General features: G+C 39.1%; 1 protein-coding gene and 2 long non-coding RNA genes across 18 annotated transcripts in view; 1 reads left to right on the top strand and 2 right to left on the bottom strand.

Annotated features, from left to right (window-relative positions):
- PRKAA2 (protein kinase AMP-activated catalytic subunit alpha 2) overlaps positions 1-22,157 on the bottom strand; it is a 199,381-nt gene extending 177,224 nt beyond the window's left edge. For 14 of the 16 annotated variants that reach the window (XR_014052803.1, XR_014052805.1, XR_014052812.1 and 11 more), the window contains exon 1: positions 21,987-22,157. Coding sequence is in view for 4 of the 16 variants with exons in the window: in XM_081486769.1 (XP_081342895.1) it covers positions 21,987-22,080 (94 nt within the window). In the remaining 12 variants the exon portion in view is untranslated. Of the gene's footprint in view, positions 1-1,320; positions 1,427-21,986 lie in introns of all 16 variants that reach the window. The other 2 variants (XR_014052804.1, XM_081486765.1) reach the window with 1 other exon arrangement.
- LOC145505060 (uncharacterized) lies at positions 1,850-13,650 on the bottom strand. The gene is made up of 2 exons (XR_014052813.1): positions 10,764-13,650; positions 1,850-2,302 (listed from the first exon to the last, which is right to left on the bottom strand). It is a non-coding gene; the product is annotated as an uncharacterized LOC145505060 (long non-coding RNA).
- LOC145505061 (uncharacterized) lies at positions 16,233-21,440 on the top strand. The gene is made up of 2 exons (XR_014052814.1): positions 16,233-16,488; positions 17,439-21,440. It is a non-coding gene; the product is annotated as an uncharacterized LOC145505061 (long non-coding RNA).
- Positions 22,158-25,584: the final 3,427 nt, after the last annotated feature.

A 25,584-nucleotide genomic window follows, 5' to 3' on the forward strand; every position in this document is an offset into this window, starting at 1 on the left:
AGGTTACAAACATACTGTATAATATGTATAATTTGAATTATATTCTTATCATACAATATATATAATGTATAGTCTTAATGTAATACTATACAGCAATGGGAATAAATGAATTACAACTACATATAATGACGTACGTAAAACTCACAAACAAAACCTCAAGTGAAATAAATGAGACAAATATGCCTATATTTCTATGAAGTTCAAAAATAGATAAAACTATAAACCATGGATAGTGGTGACCTTTGATGGGGGAAGAAGATGGAAACAGTAACTAAAATGGGACACAAAGTGGGGGGCTTGTGGGAAACTGGTCATTTTTTGTGCTCTTAAGTAGTAGTTATATGCCTATGTTCAGTCTGTGAAAATTCACTAAGGATTTATGTAAGAAATCATTTAGAATATGTGTACTGCTTCACATATATGGTACAACTCAATTTAAAAAGTTAAGAAAGAATGTTTGGATGACACTACACCCTGCCTAGGCTTTACGAGCCAAGGGACACCACATGCCAGCAAGCAGGGCCATGAGTGGGCATCAGCCACCCCTTACTCATTGTATCAAGAGTCTTCACTCTGGGAATCAAGACAGTCATCTGAGTGCATACATGTTCTGACTCCTGCCATCACCAAACTTCTGCCAAAATAACACAAGCCCCCTTTCTTCTTCACCTGTGGTAAGACAAAACAATCTCATTGCTCACCAAATTTCCTTTCCCTGAAAGTCCTTTAAAATTCTATAAAGGACAGTTCTGAACAGGAAGCAAAAGACTTCCTGTTTTGATATATCACTGATTAAGCAAGTACTATGAGCACCTTATATACAAATCTTATTTATTCCCCAGAACTCGAGAAGTAAACATTACCCCAAGTTCACAGATGAAGAAACTAGAATTAAAGAACAATGAGGAACAAAATGGTTCATCTGCCACCAACACACAAGCTCAAAACTTACATTACTTCACTTTCCAATAACCAGGTTCACTTAATTATAACACATCAAGAGTGCTTACTTGCATGTTTATCCTTTTATGTCCAGCATTTCAGCTGAGAAATTCAGGCACAGTGAATGGCTGGAGTAAGAAAAATTAAGGAAGAATTGATGCTACTGCTGCTACTGCTACTGCTAAGTCGCTTCAGTCGGGTCCGACTCTGTGCGACCCCATAGACGGCAGCCCACCAGGCTCCGCCGTCCCTGGGATTCTCCAGGCAAGAATACTGGAGTGGGTTGCCATTTCCTTCTCCAGTGATTGAAAGGGAAAAGTGAAAGTGAAGTCGCTCAGTCGTGTCCGACTCTTAGCGACCCCATGGACTACAGCTTACCAGGCTCCTCTGTCCATGGGATTTTCCAGGCAAGAGTACTGGAGTGGGGTGCCATTGCCTTGTATGTTCAGGTAAAATGGAGGCTGGAGTAGGGCTGTGGCCTTTCCTATGGATCAGAATATATGAAAGTTGACTACCTAATTTCAAGAAAATAAAACATGGACTGAAATAATCCCATTATATAATATATAACATGCACTAAATTTTTACTGAGAGAACAAACTCATACGATTGAAGATCTTTTTCTCTTTATTTTACTCCCTGTTGGCCTGAACATTCATTTGTTCATTCATTCAAGAAATATTTTCTGAATGTCTAATGTGTGCTAGCCATTGCTCCAAATGCTGAAAATGCAGGTATAAATGGAACTTGCACTCTGGAGGAGAACATGAACAATAAACAAACGTTATATAATGGTGATATAACGACAAAAAATGAAAATCGTGCTGAGTACTGGGAATAACAAGAATGACTGGGGTGAAGGTGGGAAAATTATTTTAAACAGATCAGGAAAGGGCTGAGGATGTGATTTTTCTTTTTTTTTTAAGCAAAGTGATCAATAATAAAGTGAAAGTTTATGCTCAGTCATGTCTGACTCTTTGCAACCCCATGGACTGTAGCCTGCCAGGCTCCTCTGACCATGGAATTCTCCAGGCAAGAATACTGGAGTGGGTAGCCTTTCCCTTCTCCAGGGGATCTTCCCAACCCAGGGATTGAACCCAGGTCTCCCGCGTTGCAGGCAGATTCTTTACCATCTGAGCCACCAGGGAAGCCCATTTTTAAGGAAAGATTGTTCTAAAGCAGGGTTTCCCCAAGTGGCACTAGTGATAAAAGAATCTACTTGCCAATGCATAAGACATTGAGATGAGAGTTCAATCCCTGGATAGGAAAGATCCCCTGGAGGAGGATATGGCAATCGACTCCAGGATTCTTGGCTGGAGAATCCCATGGACAGAGGAGCATGCTGCTGCTGCTGCTGCTGCTAAGTCGCTTTAGTCGTGTCCGACTCTGTGCAACCCCATAGACAGCAGCCCACCAGGCTCCTCCGTCCCTGGGATTCTCCAGGCAAGAGTACTGGAGTGGGTTGCCATTTCCTTCTCCAATGCATGAAAGTGAAAAGTGAAAGTCAAGTCGCTCAGTGGTTTCCAACTCTCAGCGACCCCATGGTCTGCAGCCTACCAGGCTCCTCCATCCATGTGATTTTCCAGGCAAGAGTACTGGAGTGGGGTGCCATTGCCTTCTCCGACAGAGGAGCCTGGCAGACTACAATTCTTAGGGTTCCAAAGAGTAGGACACAACTAGAGTGACTGAGCACGCACATGTTCTCAATCTACCTTTGAGAACTGATTACTGATAATGATATTCTGTATTCGGCTTCATTTTTTAAAACATGTTGGCTTGGATTATAATTTTAAAGTACTTCTTTAAAATTAAGTCAATCAAGAAATTCACAGGAGAATCAATTTTTTGTAGAATCATTTAAGATGAATTATCTACACAGAGCCAAGGAAAAAAGTTTTCCAGTATAGAAGAGATTATTTAAAACTGATGGACAAAGTACTGGGTTGGCTAAAAAGTTCATTTGGGTTTTTCTGTAAGATGTTGCGGGAAGACTCAAACTTTTTAGCCAATCAAGTATTAGCATTCAGGTCAGAGATAAAAAGATTTGAAAAAAATGTTCACGTATGTAATCACTCCAGATGAAAAACAGAATCTTCCAGAAACATTCCCAAAGCTTCTTAAATCATCCCCTCTCTTATCTTGCCGATCTCTCAATCTCTTGTCCTTACGTGTCTTCTCTCTGTGTATCTTTACATGCTTTGTCTCCCTCCTGTTCACTCCCCTTTCATTTCCTGCCTTCAGACATCTCCCCTTCAATGCCCCTAACTGAATAATTTCTGTAGTCGAATATATTTACTTAATATAATTTTATGTTCCATAGACATATTCTAGAGGCATACTCGCTCAGTTTACCCTTACCTGAAAACATATTATGACTTTATTTTTGAAGAATATTTTTGTTGAGTACAAAATTATAGGTTGGCAGTTTGTTTTTTTCACCTCTCAAAGATATCACTCCACTAATTCCTTGCTTTCATTGTTTTTGGTTATTTTCATTCCTTTGAAAATAATATGCATTTTTTAATCTTCTGGCTACTTTTAAGATTTTCCTTTTACATTTTCCCCCATCTCTGCATACACAGATGAAGTCCACTCCAGTATAGTAAAGTCTCAAGGGAAAAAAAAAGCAAACAAACAATTTTAAACAGTTTTCCAATGATACACCTATGAATGGTTTTCTTGTATTTATTCTGCTTATGGTTCATACATCTTCTGAATCTGTGGCTTGATGTGTTCATCAGCTTTGAAAAACCTTCTTCTATTATCTTTTCAAATATTGAGTACAAAATTATAGGTTGAAGTTGAAACTTCAATACTTCAGCCACCTGATGTGAAGAGCTGACACATTTGAAAAGACCCTGATGCTGGGAAAGATTGAAGGCAGGAGGAGAAGGGGACGACAGAGGATGCCCTGTCATCCTCCCTCTGCCCTCCTCCCTCTCCCTTCCTCTTCCAGAATGATCATCAGTAGTACTGGGTTCAAAATAACATTCAAACTCACAGGACACAACAGGTAGTCATCTTATCACCAATTTTACTTAGCTCTTTGGAAGGACTTAGCACTGGAAATATAGCATGTCAGTATGACAAAAATCAGACACATCTTTATCCAGAGTCCTTAAAATATCCAGTTGTTGCTTCCCAGACCGTTAATCAATCACACAGAGACACTCAGAGCATTCGTAAATTTTAAACAGTAACCACATGAAATAACAGCCCATGCATACAGTTTCCAACCCCTGCACAAAGGGTGCACTGAGTTAGAAGAGATGCCATAAAGCGGAGCTGGAGGTCTATTTCTCTACAAATTCTATGCTAGTGAAACAATGAAGCAGTAATGTATATCCTTAGAGTATAATATGTGTTTCCTTAATCCTCTCAGTCCAGATGTAATTTACCAATCACAGATAATTTTCACCATAAATACTGCTGGTTGGTAACAGAACTGAAATAGCACATTTATCGTGGTATATGTCCAAGAGAAACTGTATCAAAAGAAGGTAAACCTAAGGTCATCTTTTCACAGGAAATCTGGATGTCTTTTATTTCTTTGTCTTGCTTAATTGTTCTAGCTAGAATTCTAGTACTGATTCAATCTTGGTCAGTCAATCAGTCAGTTCAGTCACTCAGCCATGTCACACTCTTTGCAACCCCATGGACTGCAGCATGTCAGGCCTCCCTGTCCATCACCAACTCGCAGTTTACTCAAACTCATGTCCATTGAGTCGGTGATGCCATCCAACCATCTCATCCTCTGTCATCCCCTTCTCCTCCCGCCTTCAATCATTCCCAGCATCAAGGTCTTTTCAAATGAGTCAGCTCTTCGCATCAGGTAGCCAAAGTGTTGAAGTTTCAGCTTCAATATCAGTCCTTCCAATGAATATTCAGGACTGATTTCGTTTAGGATGGACTGGTTGGATCTCCTTGCAGTCCAAGGGACTCTCAAGAGTGTTCTCCAACACCACAGTTCAAAAGCATCAATTCTTCAGCACTCAGCTTTCTTTATAGTCCAACTCTCACATCCATACATGACTACTGGAAAAACCATAGCCTTGACTAGACAGACCTTTCCCATGAACAGTATGAAAAGGCAAAGATAAGACACTGAAAGCTGAATTCCCCAGGTCAGCAGGTGCCCGATATGCTACTGGAGATCAGTTGAGAAAAAACTCCAGAAAGAATGAAGAGATGGAGCCAAAGCAAAAACAACACTCAGTTGTGGATGGGACTGGTGATGGAAGCAAGGTCCAATGCTGTACAGAGCAATACTGCATAGGAACCTGGACTGTTGGGTCTATGAATCAAGGCAAACTGGAAGCAGTCAAACAGAAGATGGCAAGAGTGAATGTCAACATTTTAGGAATCAGCAAACTAAAATGGACTGAAATGGGTGAATTTAACTCAGATGGCCATTATATCTACTACTGTGGGCAAGAATCCCTTAGAAGAAATGGAGTAGCCATCATAGTCAACAAAAGAGTCTGAAATGTAGTACTTGGATGCAGTCTCAAAAATGACAGAATGATCTCTGTTTGTTTCCAAGGCAAACCATTCAATATCACGGTAATCCAAGTCTATGCCCCAACCAGTAATGCTGAAGAAGCTGAAGTTGAACAGTTCTGCGAAGACCTACAAGACCTCTTAGAACTAACACCCAAAAAAAAACAAACAAAAAAAGATGTCCTTTTCAGTCTTGGTACATTCTGTGTTTCCAGAAATGCACACTTCCATCTAGGTTATACAATCTGTTGGCATGTTATTCATAATAGTCTCTTATGAGTCTTTATTTCTGTAGTCAGTTGCAAGATCTCCTCTTTCTTTTCTAATTTTACTTGAGGTTTTTTTTTTTCTTAGTTCAGCTAAAGGTTTGTCAATTTTGTTGTTGTTTTTTTTTTTTTCCCCCAAAGAACTACCTCTTAGTTCCATTGATCCTTTCTGTTGTTTTTCTGGTCACTGTTTCATTGATTTGCATTCTGATTTTTATTATTTCCTTCCTTCTACTAACTTTGGGCTTAATTTGCTCTTCTGTTTTGAATTCCTTGAGGTATTAAGTTAGGTTGCTTATTTGAGATCTAATTTCTTAATACACGTGCTACTGTTGTTGTTCAGTCGTTCCGACTCTGTTACTCCATGAACTGCAGCACACCGGGCTTCCCTGTTCTTTACTACCTCTCAGAGCTTGCTCAAACTCATGCTCATTGAGTCAGTGATGTCATCCAACCATATCATCCTCTGTCATTCCCTGCTCCTCCTGCCCTCAATCTTTCCCAGCATCAGGATCTTTTCCAGTGAGTTGGCTGTTCGCATCAGGTGGCCAAACTATTGGAGCTTCAGTTTCAGCATCAGTCCTTCCAACAAATATTCAGGACTGATTTCCTTTAGGATTGACTGGTTGGATCTCCTTGCAGTCCAAGGGACTCTCGAGAGTCTTCTCCACCACCACAGTTCAAGTGTCAATTGTTTGGTGCTCACCCTTCTTTATGGTCCAACTCTCACTTCCACACATGACTACTGGAAAAACCATAGTGTTGATTAGATGGACCTTTGTTGGCAAAGTGATGTCTCTGCTTTTTAATACACTAGCTAGGTTTGTCATAGCTCTTCTTCCAAAGAACAAGTGTCTTTTAATTTAATGGCTGCAGTCATCATCTGCAGTGATTTTGGAGCCCAAGAAAATAAAGTCTCTCATTGTTTCCATTGTTTCCCCATCTATTTGCCATGAAGTGATGGGACCGGATGCCATGATCATAGTGTTTTGAATGTTGAGTTTTAAGCCAGCTTTTTCACTCTCCTCTTTAACCTTCATCAAGAGGCTCTTTAGTTTCTCTTCACTTTCTATGACTAGGGTGGTGTATTTCCTGCATATCTGAGGTTATGTGTATATATTACTATAACCTTTCCTCTCAGATATACTTTTGTTGCCTCCCATATATCTAATATACTATATTTCATTTGTCTCAAGATAATTTGTGTCCATTTTGATTTCTTCTTTGACTCAATGGTTTCTTGTAAGTGTGTTGTTTAGTTTTCACATGGTTTCAGATCTTCTTACTATCTTCCTGTTGTGGATTTCTAGTTTCATACCATTGTGATAAACAAAAGATGGTATGATTTCAATCTTAGATCTGCTAAGACTTGTTTTGTAGCCTATCATATGATCTATCCTGGAGAATGTTCCATGTGTACTTGAGAATAATGTGTATTCTGATGGACAGAATGTTACATATGTCCATTTGTTTTCAAGTGTGATTCAATTCCAATGTTTCCTTGTTGAATCTGTTTGTATGATCTATCCACTCCTGATAGTGGAATGCTGAAATATCCTACAATTACTGTACTGCTGTTTATTTCTCCTTTAAGATCTGTTATTATCTGTTTAATGCATTTTGGTGCCTCTGTGTTGGGAGCATATATACTTATGATTGTAAGGAAATGGCAACCCACTCCAGTATTCTTGCCTAGAAAATGCCATGGATAGAGGAGCCTAGCAGCATACAGTTCATGGGATCACAAAGAGTCAGACACAATTGAGTGACTGAGCACATAACCTCTTGATATACTGATCCCTTTATCATTATACAATGACCTTTCTTGTCTCATTATACTTTTTGACTTGAAGTCTACTTTGTCTGATATAACTGTGGTTATGCCCACCTTCTTTTGGTTTCCAATTACTTGAAATATCATCATCCATCCTTTCCTTTGAGACATTGTGTCTTTAAAGCTAAAAAGTGTTCTGTAGATCACATATAATTGGGTCTTGCTTTTTTTTTAATCCATCCAGCCACTTTGTGCCTTTGGATTGTTGAGTTCAATCCATTTACATTTAGGGTGACTATCTGACATGTAAGAACATACTACTGCCATACTGTCCTTTATCTTTTATTATTTTACTGCTCCACTCTTTCTTCTTCTGTTTCTGTCTACCTTTGTAAGTTGGTGGTTTTTCACAGTGATTTTCTCAGTCTCCCATTTTTAAAAAATATTTCATTCTCCACTCTAGATTTTTTTATGGTTACCATGAAATTTATATAAAACTTCTCTTACATGAAACAGTTATTTTTCTGCTGATAGCAACTTATTTTCATTTGCCTATAAAGGCTCCATTCTTCAGCTCTTTCCTTTTTACATTTTTGACATCACAAATTACCTTTCTTATGATGTGATTACAAGTTGTGGTAGCTATACTTCATTGCCTTCAAATTCTGTACTATAATTAGGACTTAATTATTGCAAAAAGTTACTTTTCTATCATTATAATCAGAGTTGTGTACTTTCATCTTTTGTGCACTTTCAACTTGAAGAGCTCTTTTCAACATTTCCTGGTAAAGCAGGTCTAGTGGTGATTAACTCAGTTTTGGTCTGGGAAAGCCCATATTTCTCCTTCATATATGAAGAACAATTTTGCCAGACTGGATATTCTTGGTTGGCAGCTTTTATCTTTCAACATTTTAAATATGTCATTCCACTCTCTCCTAGTCTAGAGTTTCTCCTAATAAATCTGCTGATAGCCTAATGAGAGTAACTCTGTAGGTTACTATTTTTCCTTGCAGTCTTTCAAGTTATCATTGACTTTTGTCAGTTTTAATATGTCTTGGAGAATGTCCTTTTGTGTTTAAATAAGTAGAGGTTCTATTAGCTTTGCGGACATGTATATCCCATTCTTTAGGTTTGGAAAGTTCTCAGCTATTATTTCTTTAACACACTCTCTGCTCCCTTTTCCCTCTCTTCTTCCTTTGGCTCACCAGATGAAGTCAGAGAGTTTTTGCAGTTTCTTCACTTTTTGAAAATCTTATTTCTCTTTCTCTCTCTGCCATCTGAATCATCTCTATATCCCTGCCCTTGAGCTTGCTAATTCTTCCATGTGACCTGCTCTATTTCCATTGCATTCTAATTCTTAATCTCATTTATTGAGTTCTTTAGCTCCATAATTTGTTTGGTTTCTTTTTAGAATTTCAGTCGCTTGGGTAAAGTACTACTTCCATTTATTAATTTTATTCCTGAGATCACTGTATTGCCTAAGTTTTCCTGCAGCTCACTGAATTTCCTCTTAATAGCTATTTTCAACTCTTTATCAGTTAGATCACAATATTCCAGGTCTTTGGGTTTGGTTGTGGGAAAACTGTCACTTTCTTCTTGTGATAACAAGATTACAATGATATTTTCCTACATTTGCTACATCTGATTTGCTACATTTGAAGTAGCAAAGATTTTTCTTTATTTAGGCAATGCTTTGTTTACTCCTGGGAAATAGATGGGGAAACAGTGTCAGACTTTATTTTTTTGGGCTCCAGAATCACTGCTGATGGTGACTGCAGCCATGAAATTAAAAGACGCTTACTCCTTGGAAGGAAGGTTATGGCCAACCTAGATAGCATATTTAAAAGCAGAGACATTACTTTGCCAACAAAAGTCCGTCTAGTCAAGGCTATGGTTTTTCCAGTGGTCATGTATGGATGTGAGAGTTGGACGGTGAAGAAAGCTGAGCGCCGTAGAATTGATGCTTTTGAACTGTGGTGTTGGAGAAGACTCTTGAGAGTCCCTTGGACTGCAAGGAGATCCAATCAATCCATCCTAAAAGAGATCAATCCTGGGTGTTCATTGGAAGGTCTGATGTTGAACCTGAAACTCCAATACTTTGGCCACCTCATGCGAAGGGTTGACTCATTGGAAAAGACCCTAATGCTGGGTAGGATTGGGGGCAGGAGGAGAAGGGGACGATAGAGGATGAGATGGTTGGATGGCATCACCGACTCGATGAACATGGGTTTGGGTAGACTCCAGGAGTTGGTGATGGACAGGGAGGCCTGGTGTGCTGCAATTCATGGGGTTGCAGAGAGTCGGACACGACTGAGCGACTGAATTGAACTGAACTTGTTTACCCCTAACAATTCAGTAGGTTGGTAATTAGAAGTCTTCCTTTTGTTTTCCAGAAGGTGGTGCTATAGCACAGGTTATTTATTTATTTATTTATTCTTTTCATTTTTCTTACCAGTACAAGGTTGGGAGTTGGGAATGTGCATCAACAACAAAAAGCTGGCAGAGAAAATAAAAGAGGAGAGGGTAGCTGGTGGCACATTGGAGGAGATGTATGTTAATCTTTGGGCTTTGGGTGTGCCCACAACCTAGTAGATGGATCCCCAAGTTTGGGGTGAGGGTCCCACCAGCCCATGGGTAGTCCCATGGCCAGAATCGTAGCACCAATGGGCAGGAGACGTTTTCTTTCAGTTCTCTTTGCCCTTTTCTCTTTCCTTTCCCTCTCTCCAGAGAGACAGCAGCAGGTCCCTCCAGCTGTGGCATGCACAGCTGGGCAGACCCACACACACCACCATCACCCTCCACCTCCTTTGCCAAAAAAGGTCTGTGCTCCACACCCTTTTCTGCATTCCAATCCACCCACTTTCAGGTACAAAGATGGATGGATCTCTTGAGTGTCCTGGTATGCTATGCAGAGAGCTTTTTTTTTTTTTTTTTTGGTTATGCATGTCCAATTAGTTGTACATTGAAGGGGAGAAAAAAAGAAATAACTCATACAATCAAGCGGAGAAGGCAATGGCAACCCACTCCAGTACTCTTGCCTGGAAAATCCCATGGATGGAGGAGCCTGGTAGGCTGCAGTCCATGGGGTCGAGAAGAGTCAGACACGACTGAGCAACTTCACTTTCACTTTTCACTTTCATGCATTGGAAAAGGAAATGGCAACCCACTCCAGCGTTCTTGCCTGGAAAATCCCAGGGACGGCAGAGCCTGGTGGGCTGCCGTCTATGGGGTCACATAGAGTCAGACACGACTAAAGCGACTTAGCAGCAGCAGCAGCATACCATCGTGATACTGACATCACTTCTATCGTAATTATTTTTAAGTCCATGTCTGATAGCTTTAATATCTGAATTCCTATGAGTGTGTTTTCTATTGTCTTCCCCTTGTTTCCTAGAATGTTGAACACTGTGTGTGGAAAAACTATAAAGGGCCCACTTGATTTTATTTTCCTCCAGAGAATAAAGACAGGAAGCAGATCATCTTAATATGTCTAGCATTAAGCTGATTCTAAGGATTTCAGTCTTCACAGGCTTGAAACCAAAAACCCAACTGCTTACCTGTGACTTTTCTCCTTAATAAGTTATGAACTCCAACTGCTATCTCCCCAGGATTCAAACTCTGCCTAGCTTTTCTGCCTTTTATCCACTGTTCTCGTTTGGCTTCTTACATTTACCATCTTTACAAATTAGCAAATGACTCAAAGAGAAAAGCCAAACAAAATGTCAGACTCACTTCAATGCACTTTTCTTCTTACAGGGATATCAACCACTCAAGTCCTGGCTGCCTTCAAATTTTTAATTTTCTCCAGATTTTCAATTGCACCTTAACTAGAAAGTTGATTTGATGCAAGTTAGAAATCATAGCCAGATACAGAAAACAATCACATTACATACACAATCACATACAAATGTGTGTGTGTGTGTGTGTGTGTGTGTGTGTGTGTGTGTGTTTATCACTTCAGTTCAGTCGGTCAGTCATGTCCGACTCTTCGGGACCCCATGATCTGCAGCTTTGCAGACTTCCCTGTCCATCACCAACTCCCGGAGATTGCTCAAACTCGTGTCCATCGAGTTAGTGATGCCATCCAACCATCTCATCCTCTGTCATCCCCTTCTTCTTTTCCTTCAATCTTTTCCAGCATCAGTGTCTTTTCCAATGAAAAATATTCTTTACCATACCTCACATGGCATAATTTCTGAACTCCCCTAGTTATAATGATCATTCTCTGAATGAAATATAACTGGCTAAGATTTTTTTCCAAACTGTGGAACCAAGAACTAAAGTCAATATTCAACATTTAGCTTAATACAAAGTACAGAACTATACTATTAATACCTCTACAACTATCTACTAACATGGTTCACCAATATCAATCTATATGTCTATTTTCTACCCAATTACAATCTTTACACTTAAGTACTCATAATATATACTTCCAAAACTCATGGTCAGATAAAACTGCAATATCTTAGAACTGCTATCAACTGTTCTACTCTCTTATATACCTGCTTTTCATTTTTGTTTTTACCCTAGATTTGACACTTATCCCCATCAAATTCTACCTAGCAATTCAAAGAGTCAATAAAAATTTAAATTCTCATTCTGTGATTTGTCTATCAATTATCTCATCTAGCTTTGTACTATCCCAAATAGGAAATCTTACTATATGTATTAAATAGAGTAAAGGACCAAGATTTCCCTTAGAATGACACCTAAGTTCTTTGGGAATAGTTGTTCAGCAGCAATAAGTCCTCCAAAGCACATTTCTTTATCTTATCCAAAAAGCTACCATAAGTCACAAAGCCAAATTTCTTACTAAAAGCAAATTTATAGCATATAGTATAACCATTATACTACTTAACTGTGAATTACTAGAGAACTGAGAAGGCCTGGTATAAACCTGAGTAAAAGGTAGATTCATTATATCATATTTGACATAGAATTCAAACATGAGAGAAGAATCATTTAAGTAAATTCTGTTTTGAATATTTCCCTCTTCCTTCTTTCCAGATACTCCCAATTAGTAGTATCATTGTCACATTTTTGACAATGACATAAATAGTTTGCTTAAAATCTTGTATGACTAAACATGGTAGGTGCTTAAGATATAATTGGTTCTATTATCTCATTAACTTAAGTCTGGCAGAACTCAAGTCAATTATGGAATACATATGGTACCAAGTTATGCTCCAACACATTAAAAACAAAAACTAAATAATATTTATGGTATTTATCAAGTAAAGTAAGAATTTAGAAAAAACTTATGGCATACTTAAAACTTTAATTCCATTATTTTCAATTATGATAGCTATATAACCATCTTATAACTAATTTATAATTTAGAAATTGAGAGATTAAATGAGAATATATTGCTCACTATGTTTTTAATAGTGCATAAAATGTAAATACAAAATAATATGAAGAATAAAGATTCCAAAAAAAAGTATTTCAATAAATCAATACACTAACATTCAGGGTAAGAGATGTTATAGCAAGATTTGATGATTCTATAAAAGGCATTTAAAAAAACTAAGGGCATATTTAAAAAAGCATTATTAACACTTTAAAAATAAAAGCACTACCAAAAAAAATACACTAAAATTTATCAGAGGCAAACATTGTCAACCATCAGACACCACTTAAGCAAGAATACTGTTCCCTTGAAGGGGTGTGGCTTCTATTATTAGCAGAGATAAGAGCTGCCTCAAATTCTTTCCTTAATAACACTATACTAAAAATAAAATGGTTTGCCACATTTCAAAATAAACACATTGCTTTGCATATGCATTTCAATTGTCTAAATAATTGATAAAAATCTATTTAACCTGATTCAAAGTGTTTTCTCTTACATTTGCAACTAATAAACACACTAGGGAGACTGCCTCTTACTTTTATAACACATTCAATATTTTAGGGGTCTTCTGCCACCCATTTTCTCATTTGAGATTAGATCTTCTGTTAGATCCAATTAAATTATCTACCTGGCTTCAAAACATTAACTACTTTCTCTATAAAGTACTTTCCCTATCATTAAGGAAACCACAAGAATCTCAGAAGAGTAAATGTGACAATATAATCACTACAAAGCAGTACAAACGCTTTAAGGAAAGAGAACATGGACTACAAGGTAAGGGAATATTATGGCACATTAAAAAAAAAAAAAATTACAACTAGATAAAGCAGTGCTGTGTCAGCATGGGAAAGGGAGAAAGTCCACAGAATTGAAGTAAGTTCCTCAGTATATGATCAACTACAAAAATCCTTTCTAACTCACATAGATATGTGAGGAGCAAGATTGTAGAAAGGCATTTTTAGCTCAGAATCTGCATTTTCCGAAGTTTGAAAAAAAGTAGCTGTGTGTATTATTTTGGTTCTACTCCAAGTAGAACCTTGACAACAAACCACACATAAAAACTGCCAGCTGCCTCTCACATCCTCCTCCCTTTCCCAGCTTTGCCTCCTTTATCCAAGAGTTCTATGATCACTACCATGAGATCTGGAATAGATATCTGTTACATGTTTGCATATACACGTTGCATACATATACATGGCATACAGAAGAGGGTAATAAGTGAGCAGTGTCTGGAGAATTAGATTAATAAACATACACAAATGAAATATGAAAAAAGACCAGAGAAAAATAAAACAGAACAGAGTAAACTCTTTCTTCTCAACATCAAATAAATCCTGGTCTCAGAACCAGATCACAGATTATTCTCAGAGTTCAGCTAATCACAGGTTTAAGGCCATAATAGGGCCCAAGTATACAAGTACATAAAAGTTAAGTATTTGTATACTTTCATCTACATGTTCTCCTGTACTACTCTCAGAAGTATAAAAGAACATACAGTCTTATTCCCTTTTTCAGAGATCAAGTGACTTTGGCTTATAACAGCCTTCTAAATCCAGTCTTCTCTATACTGTATACCATCTTGCCTTTGTGGACTTCCTCTGAATCTATCCATCACTTATAACATTGTTTCCTATGGAAAAGTATCTTTCAAGAATCAATCCATTACATAAAATGAACAAAATCCATTCAACATTAAGGACAAACACTGAAATCATAAAAATAAGTCAGGTGAAAAGAACCCTAAATAGCACATTACTTACTTTATTATTTAAGAAAGATGAATTCATTTTCATTCCAACACTAATGGTCTAGTATTTCAGAAAATATATAGCTTCATTAGTTGGAAGCATTGCTTAACAGCTGTTTAGAATGTACATATTTTCAAAAGTAAAATCAGTTCACCTAGCAATTTATATGAACATCAAGTTATATCCATTTCATTCTTATTTTATTCATTTTCCATATTTGTGAAAAAACAAATTTCATGACTTAACCTAAAAAGATACTGTATTTTTAATAGAAACACTAATAACTAAATATCATATAGCACAAATGAGTTAATCATCAGGAACTTTCCAATGCAGGCAACCAAAAAATTGGGGCAGATTATTAAAGTTAAGTCTCAATGTTGCAATCAGAGTTGCAATCAGAATTGCAATCAGTAAACATTTATTATTAATAACACCTCACACAGGGTACAGGATTCACTCAAAATGGCCATGTGTGGCCATCTCCACAACAGCCATCTATTTGTAAAGTAACTCATTTTCTCTTAAGCCATTTTATATGCCTCAATTCATTTAATCCTTAAAAAAAAAAACCTAGAATGTAAGTAGCCAAGTATTGTTATTGTCATTTTACAAAAGAGGAAACAAGCTCAGAGTTTAATGGTTTCCCAAATTCATATAACTGGCAGTAGTATGAAATGAAAATGCCCAGATAATGCCTTCCAAAACCAATGTTCCTTCATCCTATGACATCAAGTTATTTTTCACAACTTCTCTTTAGTCTGGTTACTAAAGGCCACTGGCAATCTTTAGTCAAAGTTATTTTCATAATGGGGATGGGGGAACCCTAAAATACCTGGTATTTTTAAGAAATTTGGGTTAAAAGTGTCAGAATTCAGTAAATTTATCATATAAAAAAAATGGAATGGATTGAGACACAAGAGTAAAATTTATATGAAAATATAATTTTTAATCATCCATATGCAATTTACCCACCTGCCAATGCAGGAGACTTATGAGACAGGGTTTGATCCTGGGATGGGGAAGATCCCCTAGAGGAGGGAATGGCAACCCACTCCAGTATCCTTGCCTGAAGAATTCCCATGGACAGAGGAGCCTAGCAGGCTACAGTCCATAAGGTCGCAAAGAGTGAGACAGACTTGCATCAGAGAACCCTAAATTGTCCATTTCTGCAACTTACTAGCACTGTGACTTTAGGCAAATTACTTAAAGTATCTAATTCCCAATATCTACACTTGCAAAATGGAGGTAATACCAAATCCAGGATTACTTTGGGGACTAAATAAAACCAAGTGCATATATAGTAAACCCTAGTATCAACTTCGGAGAAGGCAATGGCACCTCACTCCAGTACTCTTGCCTGGAAAATCCCATGGACGGAGAAGCCTGGTAGGCTACAGTCCATGGGGTCTCGAAGACTCGGACACGACTGAGCGACTTCACTTTCACTTTTCACTTTCATGCACTGGAGAAGGAAATGGCAACCCACTCCAGTATTCTTGCCTGGAGAATCCCAGGGATGACAGAGCCTGGTGGGCTGCCGTCTATGGGGTCGCACAGAGTCGGACACGACTGAAGCGACTTAGCAGTAGCAGTATCAACTTATCAAGTTGTAGCTTTTATCACTAAATTGTTACAAATATGTTTCCCTTTTCTTTTGTTTTACATTACATCTTTATTTCAGCTCTGGTCTTCAATAATTCAAATTTCCACTAAGCCAGAAGGAACAATTAAACTTATCCATTTTTTGAAATTAAATCTTTAAAAAATCAGTTGCAAACAAATTTCACATTCTACTGTTGTTGCTAAGGAGAAGAAGAAAACAAAGCCCAGAGACCTTTCAAGTATTCTTTAGGGCCTTGACACTACAGTTCAGCTCAGTTGCTCAGTCGTGTCCAACTCTTTGTGACCCCATGAACTGCAGTACACCAGGCTTCCCTGTCCATCACCAACTCCTGGAGCTTGTTCAAACTCATGTCCACCGAGTCCATGATGCCATCCAACCATCTCATCCTCTGTTGTCCCCTTCTTTTCCTGCCTTCAATCTTTCCCAGCATCAGGGTCTTTTCCAGTGTCAGTTCTTCACATCAGGTGGCCAAAGTAGTGGAGCTTCAGTTTCAGCATCACTCCTTCCAATGAATATTCAGGACTGATTTAGGATGGACTGGTTTGATCTCCTTGCAGTTCAAGGGACTTGACACTACATGAGGGTCAAAAACAGTGCCAGTGTGGGCCAGAAATACCACAGGTGTAACTCTGAGGGCCACCAACTAACCAGGTAGTTGTCTGAAATCTAATTTATCACTTAGGACTTGGTATTTATATTTCTAGGGCTTCCCAGGTGGCATAGTAGTAAAGAATCCGCCTGCCAATGCAGGAGACACAGGAGACAGTTCAGTCCCTGGGTCGGGAAGATCCCCTGGAGCAGGAAATGGCAACCCACTCTAGTATTCTTGCCTGAAAATTTCCATGGACAGAAGAGTCTGGCAGGCTACAGTCCATGGAGTTGCCAAGAGTCGGATACAACCGAACAACTGAACACAAGCTCTACATTTGCTTATCTTTCCTGTTATCTTACACAGAAGTGAAGATTTAATAAAATATTTACTTAATTTCTTGAAAGCCAATTCTGTGAGCCATTCACATAACTATTTGAAAAACATCAAAAAACAAAGCCTTGATGAGACCTTGCTGACTAGAAAAGGCTACTTTGACTGAAAGCATCCTATCAGATGCTTGGATGGCATCACCAACTTGATGGACATGAGTTTGAGCAAGCTCTGGGAGTTGGTGATAGATAGGGAAGCCTGGTGTGCTGCAGTCCACGGGGTTGCAAAGAGTGAGACACGACTGAGCGACTGAACTGAACTGATCCTATGGCGTACAATTCTAATGAAGAATAATGATTTCATAAATCAAATCTATCAGTTCTCACCCTGAAAATACAAGCTTCTTTTTAAAATATAATTATCATTATATTTAAAACACTTTTTTTCTTCAACCAGTCTTTGTAAAACACATACACAAGATCTATTCTTCTAGAATTTCTATGACCTTCATTATTTAGGTAAGAACTGAACAAGTCTAGTTACAAGAGCTCTTAAACGGCAGTTGTACCTTACCTGGGAAAGAGTAAGAACCAAAACAATACATAGAAAAAAATTTAAGTAGATAAGATGCACTACTTCAAACTCTGAAAGCCAACATAATCTGTTTCCATAAGCACTCCTCTAGTATTCTTACACTAGAACAATGGAGAAAAATCAACTCAATATTTTAAATAAGGCTTCAATTATTTATCAACAATTACAAGGATTTCCTTATGTTTTTAAAAGTAGCTTGAAACCAGTGCTATTAAATGAAAACTAGTTATTTCCATTTTTGTTCATTGTACCTAACTTTGATCTGTAAATTGACACATCAACAACTGAAGTTAAATTTTCAATATCTATAAATAACATAATAGCTAAGAGAGAAGGCACATAAAATATTCAGCACTTCTTCATTTCCATGTTTTTATAGCCATATAAAACTAAACTATCTACTACTGTTTTTTAGTAGAAATTAAATTTACAAAGTCTAAATCAATAGCAAATCAAAAGGTAAGTATTTTCAATAAACGGTCCTGGAACAATTGGATATCCATATTCAAAAAGTTGACCTTAGAATCTCAACTTATACCATACTCAAATGTTAACTCAAAATGGGTCCTAGATGTAAATATAAGAGCTAAAACAACAAACATCTATTTTTAAAAAAATGTGAAGAAATCCTTGAAACCCAAAGCAAAGATTTCTTAAATATAACACCAAAAGCATCATCCATAAAAGGAAATAGTCAATAAGCAGGACCTCATAAAAATTCAAAACATTTATATGTGTCAGACAACTGACGTGGAGAAAACATTTGCAATAAGGGACTTGTATCCAGAATTTATAAAAAAAAATTCTTATAAGCTCAACTTAACCAATCCAACAAATTAACTAAAGATACGAAAAGACAATTCACCCAAGGTACACAAATGGCTATTCAGTACATGCAAAGATGTTAAGTATCACCACTAGGAAAGCACAAATTGAAACCCCAATGAGTTACCATTTCACACCTACTAGAAGAGTTATAAGAAGACAATAAACAAATGTCAGTGAGGATTTGGAGAAATAGGAAACCTCATACATTATTGATGGGATTGTAAAATGGTACAACCACTTTGGAAAAGTGTGCAGTTTCTCCAACAGATAAAAATAAAATTATGATATAAGCCAACAATTCTACTCTTAGGTATCTTCCCAATATATATGAGAACATATATCCACAACAAAGACTTGCATACAACGTTTGTGGTGGCATTACTTGTAACAGTCCCAAACTGAAAACATAGGTCATCAACAGGTGACTGCATAGGCAAAATATGGCATTTTCATGCTGTGGAATATTATTCAGCAATGAAAAGGAACAATGCTATGTCATGCATGAACATCAAAAGCCTTGTTAAAGAAGTCAGACATAAGAGACTTCATAGTCAATGATCTCATTTATAAGAAATGTCCAAAGAAAGCACATTTATTCAGACAGAAAACAGATTAACAGTTTCCTAGGGCTAAGGGTTAACTATAAATGGCACGAGGAATTTTATTGTGGTGATGAAAATGTTATAAATCGATCTATATAATGGTTGCACCATTCAGTAAAGTCACTAAAAATCACTGACTTGTATTACACATAATACATTTAGAATGGGTGACTTTTATGATATGTTAAATAGGCCTGAAAAAAAGTCGTGTTTAAAAATAAATGTGCTTTTGTTTATAGTCTCTTAAAGAATTACAATGGACCCTTGAACAACACTGGAGTTGGGGCACTGGACCCCAGGAAGTTGAAAACTTGTATGTAACCTTACATTCATCCCTCAGTATTCATGGTTCCACATTCTAGGATTCAACCAACCTGGGCTGTATAATACTGTAGTATTTATTTAGGGGAAAAATATAATCTGTTGTAAAAGTAGACCTCTGCAGTTCAAATTCATGTTGTTCAAGGGTCCACTGTAAATGAGTAACTTTAGACTGCTGCAACTTATATAATTTTTATTAAGCAACTGTACTAATTCTAACTTTGGATGGGAGAGCACTGTCTAACTTTGGAGAGGTGCTCATACAGTGTTAGGAAACCTCCCCAGTTGGTTGCTCACTGGGAAGGAGTCTTCCAGGAAAAGGATTTCTCATAAATCCAAGTACCTTTTGTTGGTTTATATTTTAAGTCAGTGCCTAGAAGCCGTTCAAGGATATACACAAAAAGAGATTTAAGTTGTCCTGTGACAATGGACCAAATGATCTATCTGATGGGTATTTTAGCTAACATTCAGATTACACAAGAATTTTTTAAAAAACAATTTTAACACAATTTGAAAAGGAACAGTATACATTATATAACCTGGAGAGTGTACATGCCCAGATGGTGAAGACTTGAGTGTATAACATCAAAACACAATAGTCCTTAGTAATGTCACAGCATTAATCCAGTTCCTGAATCTTCATATATTCACTCTAAATATATTCTCTTCACTTACCACTTTATGAGGTCTTGCAAACCTAAGCCAGGACTTCACAGCCCTCACAGGACTTGAAAGAATTTTACAAACCTGAGGTCTTTACACAAATACCACCCTATCTGTAAGGCCATGCCTGACAATCTTACTGAAAATTGCTAACTGCACAAAACTCTGATTCATTTTTCTTCACATCACTAAAAATACTACACACACACACACATATATAAATATATATAGTGACGACTGTCTTCTCCTACTAGAATATAAGCACCACAGAAAGAAAGATTTTAATGATTTTGTTCCTAGGGTATCCCCATTACCTAGAACAGTGCCTGGCACACTGTAGGCACTCAGTAAGTGTTTACTGAACAAAAGAAAGGGTATCAGACGTGTGCAAGCAAATAAAAGCTGATCCCTGCCATACGAATGAACGAGTCTCTTGTATCCACTTACAGCCTAGATTCAAGGTTAAAATAGGATTTTTGGATGAACTGAAAGAGTAGTATTGATATACACACTACCATGTGTAAAATAGCTAGCTAGTGGGAAGCTAAGTTATGGCACAGGGAACTCAGCTGGGTGCTCTGTGATGACCTAGCAGGGTGGGAGGGAGGTTCAAGAAGTAGGGAATACATGGATACTTATAGCTGATTCACAATGTCATAGAGAATAACTCAAAATTGTAATTTACTTTAATTTTAAAAACTTAAAATATTTTCATTATGATTTTTTAAGGAAATAGAGGGCTCAATAAAATCTTCAAGCTGCCTACCCAACATTTTCCAGCAAAACGAAAAAAAAACCAAAAAGCAACAACCAAAAGAAGTATTTTTAATAAGTTGGTTCTACTTCTGGAGAGAGGACAAGTTAATTAATCCCACATGACTTAAGAAAAACAGGAAAGTTCAATACTTAACTAGTAACCAGTAAAAAAAAAAAAAAAAAAATCAAAGCAGCCTGTTTTTCTACACCCAAAATGGGATCCCATCACCTAAGAACACAGAGCTCAGCAGAGTATGTCTTAGCAGTTCTGGCCTCAGCCCTGCATCTTCCAAGATTCAACACCAAAGTCCCTTTTTCCTCTCCCTCTATCCTAGAAGCCTTCCTAGAACCATTTTACACACACCAATCAACCTTCAGACGTCCCAGTTCTAACTAAGCCCTGACCCAACCCAGCTGCATCCCAGCGTTTCCCACGGCCAGCAGAAAGACCCACCCACCTCGCACCCCGGGGTCCCCCCCCCAGACTACCAGCCCCACAAATCCAGAGTCAGGAAGCACGAAAGAATCCAGACAGCAGGACTTCCCAGCCTGGCCAAAATTGGAGGACATTTTAGACCTTCATCCCGGTTCTGCCAATTTCGGTGTGACCTTGAACACGTCCCTCCTAGGGGGGGTCCCCGTTTTCTCACGTTAAAGACGAAGGTAACACCTGAATCTGCTGTAAGGATTACAGGAGATCACACGTGAAGCACCTAACGGGACACCTGGCACGAAATGGGAACTCCACCATCAGGACCGTGGGTCATTCCCCAGCCCTATCCTTACAGCCTCCCAGCTGAAAGGCATCTCGCCCAACAACCCAGTCTCCGGGTTCCAGAAGGGGGCACTGAGCTCGGGCGGTAGACGCGTGCTGGACGCCAGTCCCAGGACCTCGCGACGCCCCCGCCCGAGCCCCCTCCGCTGCCGCGGGGCGAAGCGGTACCCACTGCCTTCCCTGGGTCCCCAGGTTTCGCGCGGCCCGGGCACGGCCGCTCCACCTGCCGCCAGGCCCCGCCACCCGCTGCCTGCTCGCGGCCCGGCGCTCCCGGACTCCGGGGCTCGGCCTCCCGCGAGGCGCGGCGTACTCAACTCTTCACTTTGCCGAAGGTGCCGACGCCCAGCGTGTCGCCCAGCACGTAGTGGCCGATCTTCACCCGCCCGTCGTGCTTCTGCTTCTCAGCCATGTTCGGCGCGCGCAGCCTCGCTCCGCCGCCGCGGGTTCCTCAGTGCGGCGGCCGCCGCCGCCTACCCACAGTGCAGCGGGCCCGCGGGGGGCGGGGGCCCGAGACTCGGGGACCAGACGGGTTGGGGCGGGGCGGGGCGGGGCGGGGCGGGGCGGGGCGGGGCGGGGCGGGGGGGGGACGCGAGCGGGTGGGGGGGGCGTGGGCGTGGGCACGCCGCGGCCCCGTGGGCGGGCGTCAGGCCGGCGTGGGCCCGGGGCCAGGGCCCTGGGGGCGCAGTGGAGGAAGGGTGGAGGCTGACAGGTGTGCGCGGAGCGGGGAGAGGGAAGGATGTCGCCTCGCTACCTGAAGGAGGGGCCCGGGGTGGGAGCAGAGTTAGGGGGCCAGCGAGCAGAACCTGACAGAGTGGAAATGAAAGGGTGATATTTGTGCCGAATCTTGGCGAGTGGAAAGAGATGAAGTATTAATAGAACCTGGAGAAGAGAAACAGGCCTGAAGTGTGGGGAGAGAGGGGCGTGAAAAGCAGCGTGTGGGTCCGAGGGAAGTCAGGGCTGGCGGCAGTGGGGAAGGGCCTTGATCGAAGGTCAGTCGGAGGAGAGTCACAAGGAAGTTTCTGGAGTCACGGACTGTTTTCATACAGGTCATCACGGCACAAACAAAAAAGCCAACTCTGTGCTGACTTCACTGGTCCTCCTCCACATACTGTCTAATTCTCAGTTATGGAGGAGAGACCCTCTCCTCTAGAGCTCTCGGCTCTAACTAGTTTGCACAAAGTTCTCCAATCAGTCCCAATATTTGCTCAAATGTATTTTAGACATACTTATATAAATATATGGGCTTTCTAGGCGGCTCAGTGGTAAAGAATCCGCCTAGGAGACAAGGGTTCGATCCCTGGGTTGAGAAGATCCCAGGGATAAGGACATGGCAATCCACTCTGGTTAGTGTTTCCTGGGAATTCCCATAGACAGAGGAGCCTGGTGGGCTGCAGTCCATGGGGTCGCGAAAGAGTCAGACACGTCTAAGCAAGTATACATAGCATAGAAATTGTGGTAGAGCTGCACAAGAGGGAAATAGTGAAAGAAATTGAAGAAGGAAACTGAACGTAGTGAGCTTGGGGAGTAAGCTACCTAAGGGACAAGGGCAATGTAAGGGCACAAATTAAAGGTAAAGATTGAAGGGGGAGTGAGGAAACGGTAAGAGGAAACTAGAAGCAGGCAGAGCCTTAAAAACTGCCAAGATACAGTAAATACAGTGATTATCGCTTCCTCCTCCTGCCCTCCCTTCTCCTTTCTTTTCTTCTTTCTTTCCTTCCTTCAGTCTCCTAGTTTCCAGTGTTGCCTGTCTTTCAAAGCTTAAAAATCATTTGCCGTTTGGGAATAAATGTTTAAGAATTAGTTGAACATCTTTTACCTTTGTGTATGACAGTAGAGTTTCAAGGTCACATTCCTCAAATAGTAAGTCTCATTGAATTATTTATAGGTAAAGAGAGAAATGTATTAAAAAGGATAAGATGTAACGAAAGTTCCTTTTCTGAGAAGTAATGAATATACAAATAGCAAACTTGCATCTTTTCTGCACACCAAGCCAATCTGATGAGAGATGATCATGGCTTATAAATTATAGACATCACAGCTGTTGAACAGAGGCTATTTCTGTTCATTCTTGGGATCATCTTTCTTGCTGACAAGAAGTATCATTTAAGAATCATTGTACCTAACCGGCAATTGGGGGGAAATAGCCAGTTATTCTGATACTGGTATTTGGCTAAGGATCACTCCTTCGGTATTTATTCAAGTAAAAATTATCTGTTCTGCTTTTGAGAAATAAGATGAATGTGTCACTTGTTTTAACAGCCCAGTAAAAGATGTTAAAGACTATTAGATTGCTTTCTTGAAGCTTTATGAAGACAGCCTATAAAGAAATTTTAAAGCATCCTGCACTGTCTTAACTATTGGTGGATAATTACAACTTTAATTATTATATGCCACATAATTATGATCCTTACCTAGCAACTATGAACTACTTTGTAGTTTTATTATTATACCAAACAAGTAGATGATACTTCATAGATTAAAAAGCTCATTTAAGTGCAATTATCTCAGTTAGTTGTCATAAAAGAAACTTATTATTATCCCCATTTTATGATGATAAAACCTAGTTTTTCCCTTTCTGATTTCTCCAATGCTAATCAACTAAGTGGCAGACTCAGAACTCATATCCAGTTCTGACCTGTCCTTTTGTGTTTCTACTATGAAACAGCTACCCATATAAAAAAGAGTATGTGATGCTCTAAAAACATAAATTTTTTACAATTATAGTTCCATTGTCATGTTTTTATTATTTTTAGGGAAGGTCAACAATATGTACTTTAAACTTATATTTTCATCTGTTTTCATGACTTTCGTTTAGAGCATAGATGGAATGCTAAGTGGATGATGACAATGGGAAAGGACAATTCTTGGTGGCATCACTCAGCCTTCTGTTGCCTGAATGGTTTCAGCTGTGATTCCATATTTGCCTCTCCTACCTAACAGTACAACATGAGAGTTCATCAGATTGAATCTCCTTAAAGAGCCATGCCACTTGCGGAGGGTCTCACCACCCCCCAAGAAGTCCTAGTAAATACAATAGACCCCATTTTATTGTTTTCCAGTGATGTTTTAGTGTCCATTTGTTGTTCAGTACCAGTCTCTAAGATTACTGTCCCCTGGGAAGCTATTCAGTTCTTTACCCTCTTACTACAGTGACTTTGTAGTTACTTGACTTCAAATCCTATATACTGGGGACCTGAGTAAGAGAATAATGGAGCACCACCTAAACGAATACAGATAACTAGATTCCATTGATATTATCAATAACCACATCCTTCTATTCTTTGCTTCTCCTTGAGGCTTACTTACTCTGACCCCCCGCCTGCGCTCTCTATTCTGCACTCTCCATTCCCCTAGGCCTTCTCCACTTTTTCCATGGCACTAACCTTCTGACATACTGTTTAATTTACTTGTTTATTACATTTTTGTTTTGTCTATCTCTTGCAACTAGAAAGTAAGCTTCACAAAAGAGTTTCTTCCCCTCTCTTTTTATTCACTGATGGATGTACCCTCAGCACAGATGTACCCTAGTAAGTCACAGGCTCTTCAGTGGATTAAGCTTGTGTGGCACCTGAAGTTTATACAATGAGGCAGAACCTCCTTAAGGAAAAAATACAAAGTTGGGGATGTAAGTAAATATCTGAAATTAAATCTACAAAATTTTTGAAGTTAACAAATAACACAAACTTACCAAATCCAGAAAAATAACATTTTTATAAATTAACTATTCCACCTATCTCTATAATACTTGCTTTCTACATATTTTGGCTGTATATTCTTTGATTGCCTCTTCATATTTTATATTTTTATAGAGAGAATAGAAAGATAATTCTGTCCTTCTTCTAATACGATTGATCAAATTTTTGTTCACATCTTCCTCTTCAGTATCCGCATAGCACTTTTTTCATAGAATTAA

This window comes from Giraffa tippelskirchi, chromosome 5 (genome assembly GCF_054371585.1).
Source record: "Giraffa tippelskirchi isolate mGirTip1 chromosome 5, T2T-mGirTip1v1.2.pri, whole genome shotgun sequence".
NCBI lineage: Eukaryota > Metazoa > Chordata > Mammalia > Artiodactyla > Giraffidae > Giraffa > Giraffa tippelskirchi.